Source organism: Mandrillus leucophaeus, unplaced genomic scaffold (assembly GCF_000951045.1).
Source record: "Mandrillus leucophaeus isolate KB7577 unplaced genomic scaffold, Mleu.le_1.0 Scaffold56, whole genome shotgun sequence".
Classification (NCBI taxonomy): Eukaryota; Metazoa; Chordata; class Mammalia; order Primates; family Cercopithecidae; genus Mandrillus; species Mandrillus leucophaeus.
The window spans coordinates 7240493-7249598 of record NW_012106030.1 but is presented as its reverse complement, the minus strand read 5'-3'; the positions used below and the strand labels follow the sequence as shown (position 1 = coordinate 7249598).

The 9106-nt window shown below is 41.8% G+C and overlaps 1 protein-coding gene across 2 annotated transcripts in view; it reads left to right on the top strand.

The window, feature by feature from the left end:
• Nucleotides 1-581: 581 nt before the first annotated feature.
• The window catches only part of FAM65B (family with sequence similarity 65, member B), a 287827-nt gene continuing 279302 nt past the window's right edge, over nucleotides 582-9106 (top strand). For both annotated transcript variants that reach the window (XM_011998195.1, XM_011998194.1), the window contains exon 1: nucleotides 582-1021. In XM_011998195.1, the coding sequence (XP_011853585.1) occupies nucleotides 946-1021 (76 nt within the window). In that variant the 5' untranslated portion in view covers nucleotides 582-945. The remainder of the gene's footprint in view (nucleotides 1022-9106) is intronic.

The window sequence follows — 9106 nt, the reverse complement described above, 5'->3', positions numbered from 1 at the left end:
CCAAAGCGCTGGGATTACAGGTGTGAGCTACCTCATCCAGCCTGGATGTGTGGTTTAAAAGAATCCAGAGAACAAACAAAAGGCCTAACAAATTTGGGCAGTGCAGACATGGGCCACCTGCAGGTGAGAGCGCTAGGTGCCTGGAGGACAGCCCATGTCTATGGCTTCAGGAAAGTCTCATGGGAAAAATGAGGCTTTGAAGTATGAATGAGTAGGTGAGGGGCAAGTGTGATCGTAGGTGGAGAAAAAGAATGGGTGAGAAAATTCAAATAGACATATTTGAAGACAGTTCACTGGGCAGATTAACTGGTGAAAAGGAAGGTATGATATTACTTATGTTGGTTATCACTGGATCATTCTTTCAGTCAACAAATATTTATTGCTCACCTACCAAGTGCCAGGCACTATATTAGATACTAGGGACCCAGCAGTAAATAAATCATGCGCCCTAAAAGGTAAGGAGTGTTGCTCTGATTCAGCTCCGGCAGCAAAGCTCGGCTCTTCATTTCTGCCTACAGAGAGGATTCCCATTTCAGGCCATTCCTGCGTGCAGTCAGACACACCTGCCCTCCCCCTGCCATTGCACAGCTCCTCTGATGCGAGGGCAGACACAGGAGACCGGTGATCGTCTCTGCTTGAATAAATTACCGCCCCATCATCTTCATGCATAAAACATGGCACAGGAGGCTAGGGCAGCCCAGCACAGCAGCTGCCTTCGGGCCAGTCGGGAGTTAAGGGAAGGAAAGGCAAGACAAGTTACAAGATAAAAGAAGTGAACGGAAGCCTCAAATACTCTTTTTTTTTTTTTTTTTAAAGAAAAGAAAAAAAGAGGGGGTGTTATGTTTTCTTTTTCAATTTTTTACGTCTGGACTTAACTTCCGTGATCGCTGCAAGACCCTTTTGTTCCCTTGCCATGAGGAGGTTTTAGGCCGCTCTCTTGGGACCATGGTGTTACCTTCGCGATTACACTGGATCAGAAACAGGCCATGGAGGGACAGGATCCGGAGGCGCCAGCTCAACCGTGAGTGTCCCGATGGGTTGTTACCTACTCTCTGCCTTTGTTTTCCACACTTTCCCGCAACACACTCATTTCTTGCCCTCTGCAAATCTTCTCCAATCTCACCCCTTTCCTCCTCTCTTCCACCTTCCTGTGCTCCCTTTTCCAATGGACTTTGGTATTTTTTACCGACTCTCTCTTCCTATTTACTTCCCAGCACTATCCTAATTAGAGGTAACTAGATACATTTTGTTTCAAGTGGTGAGCAAGACAGGGCCACAGGGCCTCTTTTCTTTATTTCTCGAACTAGATGGAAAATACAAATAAATATTTACATTGATCGAGGAGTCATGTGAATTGGAATTTTTGTTTATTACAGTAGGGAAAAAAATGGAACATCTGAATCAAACAGGTTATCAGCAGTGTAGCTAGATAAGGTGAAATTCAAGGATCAGTGAGTCATATTTCCTTCAAACGACCCAATTGTATGCTTCTTAAATTATCAAACTCACAACTGTGTAGACAGGAACTCTAACCAAAAGGGAGTTTTTAGCATTGGAGTAATCTGAGAATGAAAAAGCATTTCAAATGTATGCCAAAACCATTTCTCATAAACAAGTAACAAATTCGTGTGTGTCTGTTCTTAGAGATGTTTATTTATCTCAGATGTCAGCAAATTCAAATGGGTGGAGGGGCTGGGCTGCTGAGAAGACTGAGTGAAAGGTATCTGTTTTCAGGGGTAACGAATAGTTCACTTTCTTCCTGTCTCTGTTGTGAGAAAAATGATAGTGAAACCGCGATGATAAATAACAACTGACATTTGGCCTCAGTATGAGGTAGCAATAGGGAGTGGTAGAGAGTATAGCAAGTGGGAAAATATGTGTCCCATCATAGTGGGACACCCACCATTCAATGCCATCAGATTGTTTCCATGGGGAATGGGGTACAGGTTGGTAGATTTTCCAATTTTTCAAAAAAAGTGGGCGGATGCGGTAGCTCACGCCTGTAATCCCAGTACTTAGGGAGGCCAAGGCAGGCGGATCACGAGGTCAAGAGATCAAGAACATCCTAGCCAATATGGTGGAACCCTGTCTCTACTAAAAATACAAAAATTAGCCAGGCGTGGTGGTGGACGCCTGTAATCCCAGCTACTGGGGAGGCTGAGGCAGGAGAATCACTTGAACCTGGGAGGCGGAGGTTGCGGTGAGCCGAGATCGCGCCATTGCATTCCAGCCTGGGTAACAAGAGTGAAACTCTGTCTCCAAAAAAAAAAAGCAAGAAATACTAATTTCTATGTGAAAGCTCTCAAGTTTAAATGTTGGCAGTTTATTCTTTGAATTTTAAATATATAACATCAATGTTCTGAGGCAACATGTGACAACTGTGGATCACCAGTAGCCAAGCCCTGGTTTATGTGCTAGGTGTTGTTCTCATTAGAAGTCCATCACACAGGCTGGGCGCGGTCACTCATGCCTGTAATTCCAGCACTTTGGGAGGCTGAGGGGGGCAGATGACCTGAGGTCAGGAGTTCAAGAACAGCCTGGCCAACATGGTAAAACCCCATCTCTACTAAAAATACAAAAATTAGCCGGGCGTGGTGGTGGACACGTGTAATCCCAACTACTCGAGAGGCTGAGGCTGGAGAATCGCTTGAACCCAAGAGGCAGAGATTGCAGTGAGCAGAGATCGTGCCATTGTACTCCAGCCTGGGCGACAAGAGCAAAACTCTATCTGAAAAAATAAAATAAAATAAAATAGAAGTTCGTCACACAGTGTTCTTTATGCCTAGTGACACGTTGGCAACTCTTCCTTATGTGTTACAAGCCCCTGGTATAGACAGTTAAATTAAGATGAATGAGTGGCTTAGGAACATGTATCCAACATAGTCACAGTCTACTAGTTTTGGAGGCAAGCTGGGCTGGTTGGTTTTCAAATGACAATTCAAAGACAAGGAAATAATTTACATCAAGCAAAATACTTCCTTTTCTTTGATATAATTAAAGAAGCCATCAGTTTTCTCTGGGCCTTTACTTTCTTGATCATGTTTCTTTTACTTGCGTGTACCTTAAACTCCAGTTTTTGTGAAACTTCATTCTATATCTATAGGAAAACAGTTGTGATCCTACAGTTTTAATACAATATCTCCATTATGGAATCCGTCACTGAGAAAAGCTGGATTATTGATCTACATGGTTTCACTAGTATGGATGGGAAGTTGGTCTATACTCTTAAGAATTATGAGAAAAGCCTGGTTTACTACAGACATTTCACTTAAATTTTGAGACTAACATCTGACTATTGTGCTGATTTCTGCATGGTTTTAATATGAAATGATATATTAATAGATGTTGAATGTAAGCTCAACATTAAGCAGGCTGGTCCTGAACCTCTTTGGCATAGTGTCTAAGGAGGGAATTCTGATATTCTTACAGGATGGTCAAGAACCCTGCTGCATGAGAGTCAGTGTGAGTTAGAAATAGGAACAGGATCAAGTGACATTTTTGGAGGGTTGCGTTTTTAACTCACAAAAGACCTGTACGTGTTTGCAGGCAGCAAATTAAAGAAAGTGGAAAGGGAGAAAGAGTGAAGACACCTGTGAGGGAAGGCAGCCTATCACTGTAAATGTCAGCCTGCAAGGGTGGCCCTCAGCAATATTTTGCAACTGCTAAAATCTGCTTTGCTAACGTTTCCTTTCTTCTTTCTCTGAAGCTTTTCTCATAGGTCAGCGTTTCCTCCAACTTGGAGACTCAAGTTATATAATCCTTTGGGGTTATTCTGTCCTTAAGAAAAATAAGTTAGTAAACCCCTTTCATTTAAATACACAGAGGGACCTTGAATTGCGATAGAAGGGACATGTGCTACCACTCTCCATTTCCATGCCCATGCAGACATTGCTAATCAACCACAGCTTTCTCTTTATCCCCCAAGGAGACCAGGCCCTGCCTTGGAATCTTTTCTAATATAGTGTCTTAAGGTGCCATGTCTAATCAATTAGAATTGTCTCACTGGTTGAAATTTATATTTGTTTTCTAGTGCTTTGTAACAAATTACCACAAGTTTATCGCCTTAAAACAACATACATTTTTTATCTCACAGTTTCCATGGGCATGAATTAGCTGGATTCTCTGCTCAGGGTCTCCCAAGGCTGCAATCAAGGTGTCCTCTGGGGCTGCAATCTCATCTGAGGCTCAGGGTCTTCTTCCAAGCTCAATGGACAGAATTTAGTTTCTTGCAGTTGTAGGCCTGAGGCCTTCAGCAACTAAAGGCCACCCATTGTTCCCTGCCACATGACCCTCTCCAGAACATGGTAGTTTGCTTCCTCAAGGCCAACAAGTGTCTTTTGCTGCTTATAGACTCTTCTTTAAAGGGCTCACCTAATTAGGTCAGGCCCACCCAGGATAATCTCTTTTGATTAGTTAAAAATGGACTGATCAAGGACTTTAATTACATTTGCAAAATCCCTCATTTTGGCCATATAACATAATCTAATCACAGAAGTAAAATCTCATCATATTTATACCCAAGGTGCAAGAATTATACATGGCCTATATGCCAGTGGGCAAGAATCATGGGGCCATCTTCGAATTCTGCTTACTACAAAACCTAATTGTCATCTTTGCAATAGAACTTCGATTTTGAGCTACTGGAAAGCTTTATGTTTTTTTGTTTGCTCATTTGTTTGTTTTTGTTTTACTTTTTATTATGAAAATTTTCAAACATTCAGTAAAGTTGAGAAAATAGTATAATGAATCTTATGTATCTATCACCTAAATTTAACAATTATTAACATTTTGCCATATTTGCTTCATCTAATTTCCTATTGAAACATTTAAAAATAAATCAGACATTATGACATCTCCACACTAAATATTTTAGTAAGAGCGTCTCTAAAATATAAGGACATTTTTCTACATAACTGTGTAATAAAATTAACAATGATCCCCACATATTATTTAATACCCAGACTATATTCAAATATCCTCAGGTAAGAACCAATCCTTAATATGCTCTGCATGCCTATAACCCTTAGCAAAATACCTGGCACCTCATCTACTCAATAACCGTCTGGGTTCCATCAAAATTAAACTCATATTAAAGTGATGGATCCCAAAGTCCATCTTCCCTAAGCCTTCATCACTTCTTCCTTTCACCCCCAGAATCTGTAATTAAATATTTAGATTATTTTCTTTTTTAGTCCATAGCAATATAGTGGAAAAAAAATAATAATCAAATCAAGGTATGAGAACAGTAATATGTTACCCGTCTTAGGGATATTTGAATTTTAAAAGAGGCCAAAGATCACTGCAAAGACACACATGTGTGACACTGAGCAGACATTCGGGAGAAGGACCTATCTGGTGTCCTGTAAACCCTGTCAAACTGCTTACCTGTGACCTGCCCAGGTAAAGAGGAGTACAGACAGAGCAACAGCTCCGTGGGTACCTGGGCCTTCCACATGATGACAGCAGGGTCAGGGCAGGGCATGGGAATGAGGGGCGGGTACAGATAACTGAGTGCCCTGAGAGCCTTTCTTTCCTTTAGTCTGCCACAGTTGGGGTGGGGGATTAAAGGAAAGAAACCCTAAATAGTATATAAGCTTTGACAACCGGGAGATTTGGCTTCAAATCCTGTTTCTATAACTTCTTAGCTGTTGGCCTGTGGGCAATTTATTCCACCTCCCTGAGTGCCCACTTCCTCAACCTTAAAATGGTTATTACAACAATACCAAACCTCCCAGTGTCATTGGGGGGGATTAAAAGACATAAAATGTCAAATGCCTAGCACAGTTCCTGGCAATGTAGCTATTGGGAGCTGAGGGCCTAAAATTGGTAATAGTGGCATTTGAGGCAGTATGAAGGGCTTACCATTGCCACCTGCACATTTTTTCACAAAATAATTGGAGAAATGTCATACTGGAGAAGGTATCCCCATCTTCCTCAGCGATGCACCCCACCCTCACATTCAGCTGGCTTGCACCACACCACACAGGAGGCAACACAGATACACTAGGGAAAAACCAATCTTGGCCCCTAGGGGTGTGACTCCTGTTCTTCTGGGAAAATGGAGTGTTTGCCCCTACAGAGGATCTCCAGGCTGTTTTCAGTACAAGTAAATGCAACCAGATGACAGAGCCCATTTGGAACTTACTGTTTCACCTCTTTAAAAAGTTGAACTCTGGCCTGGTGTTGTGGCTTACACCTGTTATCCCAATGCTTTGGGAGGCTGAGGTGGGAGGATCACTCGAGGCCAGGAATTAGAGACCAGCCTGGCAACACAGCAAGATCCTGTCTCTATAAACAATTTTTTCTTTTTAAGTTAGTAGGCATGGTGGTGTGTGCTTATAATCCCAGCTACTCAGGAGGCTGAGGCAGGAGGATTGATTGAACTCAGGAGTTGGAGGTTACACTGAGCTATTACCTTGCCTCTGCACTCCAGCCTAGGTGACACAGCAAATGCTGTCTCAAAACCAGACCAAACCAACCAACCAACCAAAAAAACCAGTTGAACTCTGTTAAGTAGAGCTTTGATGGAGGCCACCGCTGGTTAGCACTTTTTGTGGACTCCAATGAAAGGAATGGAAATGAGTTTTCTCTGTCCCACTGAAAAGATAACAGTGACAAAGCTGATATGCACTTGAGATTAGGGAATCTGCTGTCTCAGAGATACCACTGGCGACTTCCTCCCAGTGTCAATGTGACTTAATTGTCTTGTTCTGCTTCGTGAGCCGTTCTCCTGACTCAGTGTGATGGCATTCTTAATTGTGACTGGGCAAGGGGACCTGGTCAGGCAGCAGTCTGAATCCCACAGACCATGCCCTGGACTGTGGTTGGGGCTGTGGGACTTCGAAGGAGGGCTTTCCTGTCTGCCACCAACCTGGGTTGACAATTCTACACAGGGAGGTAAGAACCCAGCTGGCTATTCCTCACTGCATGTGCAGCTCTGGAAGGCACTCTGATTCATAGAAAGAGTCTTAGATTTTCTTCTAAATACCACTGTCTTCAGATGAGAACCTGAAGCCAAGATCTAAGGGAGACAGAGGGGCTTGGGATAGGAAGAATATGTGGGCACCTTTCCCAGAGTCCTCCATCTGCACAAGGCTACCCACTCTGCAGATGGCCCCTGCTTGCAGAGAGATCCAGCGTCAATTTACAGAGTATCCCAGCTTCCTATCGGCTTTCTGTCCTGGCTTACCTGTTATCTGGCAAGGGTCAGGCCTTGACAACACTCATGTTTCTCCCCTGGTCTCCTCCCCTCTGGGATTTTGTACCAGCATGGGAAGGCACTATGGTTGCAGATTGAGCTTTTCAACGTGGATACAAACACCCAAGTGTCCCAGACCACAGCAGAAACCGTGTTGCTGCCTTTTCCAACCTGCTGATTTGGTCTCTTGCTGCTGTTCTGACCATCAGAATCGCTACTGATTGACAAATCCCTTGTGCTGCGATTTTAGGCTTCAGGCTGGGCTTCTCTGCTCTGAAGTAGAGAAGAATATACCAGGCAAATTCCTCTCTTGGTTTCTATTTCCTTTAAGCTACAAGCTTAAAGATTTGAGAGGAGGTCAGTGAGGGGCTTACCCCAAGTACAAAAAAGAAAGAAATCTTTTAGAACGTTCTGTATAATTCATAGGTCACATATTTTCCTGGGTTTCAGTCTAGACACCTGCTAAATTTATCCATTAACAGCCTCATCCCAGACAACAGGCGGCTGGGCCCCACAAGGCCTGGGTTTCTCCCCAGTTCCGAATCTTGTTTACCAACAGCTCTGCCAATTACAGAGAATGCTACTGCATTTTGTTTTAGGGACCCTAGTGTTTATACTGGCATAAAATTATTTATATACCTTCAAACATGTTGTTACCTATTTTCTCATCATTCAGAAGAATACTTGCTTCTGTAGAAGGCTTACCCTCCTCCTTCCTGCCTGAATGATTAAATCCATGGGTACAATTGCCAAATGTCCAATTCCAGTTTATACTGTCAAGGAAGAAAAATGATGGGAAACTGGAGAATGGAAGGTACTTTGAATAATTCAAGGAGGTCCGTTGGTTGAGAAAGTGTTTTCTTTGTATGTACATGATCTGGACAGATATTTTAGCTGTCTCCAGCCAAGGATGGACAAAAGAGAGGGTGTGGAGGGAAAAGGAAAGGAGAGGAAGCAGCAGCAAATACAAAGACAGCTAATGAACATAAAAAAGAAAATGAAACCAACAGAGGGATTAGAGAACTCAGAACCTCGAAGGATTCTGAAGTCTGTAATTCTCAGGTTGTTTGTTTGATGAGGGATCTAAAGAGCCCCAAAAGTTAATCGCTAGAATGATAACTTGGTCTCTGGTTGGTAGCAGAAAATTACCAGAATAGCAAATTTTCTCAGAAGCATTAAGCTAGTGTATCAAGTTGGGGGTAAGGAGGATCTTAGGGAATGGAAAGCATCTTGAAATATGTTAGCCTAGATTCAACCCACTATGTGAGTACCAGTTTTTCCTCTGAAATAGCAAGATCCAAGAAATGGTTTCATTGTGTAAGAACATGTTAATTATATACACACACCTTACCCCCTCCTACCCTCCCTACACAGTTGTCAAAACTGTAAACTTGGGCAATAGCACTGAAAAATATGTCTTGATTGTGTTTTCATCTGATACAAACCTAATATACCCATGTTGTATAAAAATCAAACAATATAGAAACATACAACAGAGAGAGTCATCTAGAATTCCCAGCCCTCACCCCATGCAGCATAGCACTCCCATTTCTTTTGTAAAATATGCTAAATATATATACATATAACCTTTTTGTATAGTTTTTGTTTTAAAATGTTATCAATTCTCTATGCATTCAAAAATTAAATTAAATAAACAAGTATGAGAAAAAATGTAAATTGAATGCAAACAGAAACCAATGAACTATATTTCAAATGAATAGCACAACTACATGGAAGAAAATGAAAAGAATTAATCCAAGTAACATTTGAACACAATACTTTGGCTAAATATCCTCAGTCAAAAAGCAAAAAAAAAAATAAAGTAATAAAAATAATCTTAAACTCTGTTTAGCAGATTTGTTTTTTGTAGACCACAGTTATAACAATTCTAAAACTATTTTGTGTATT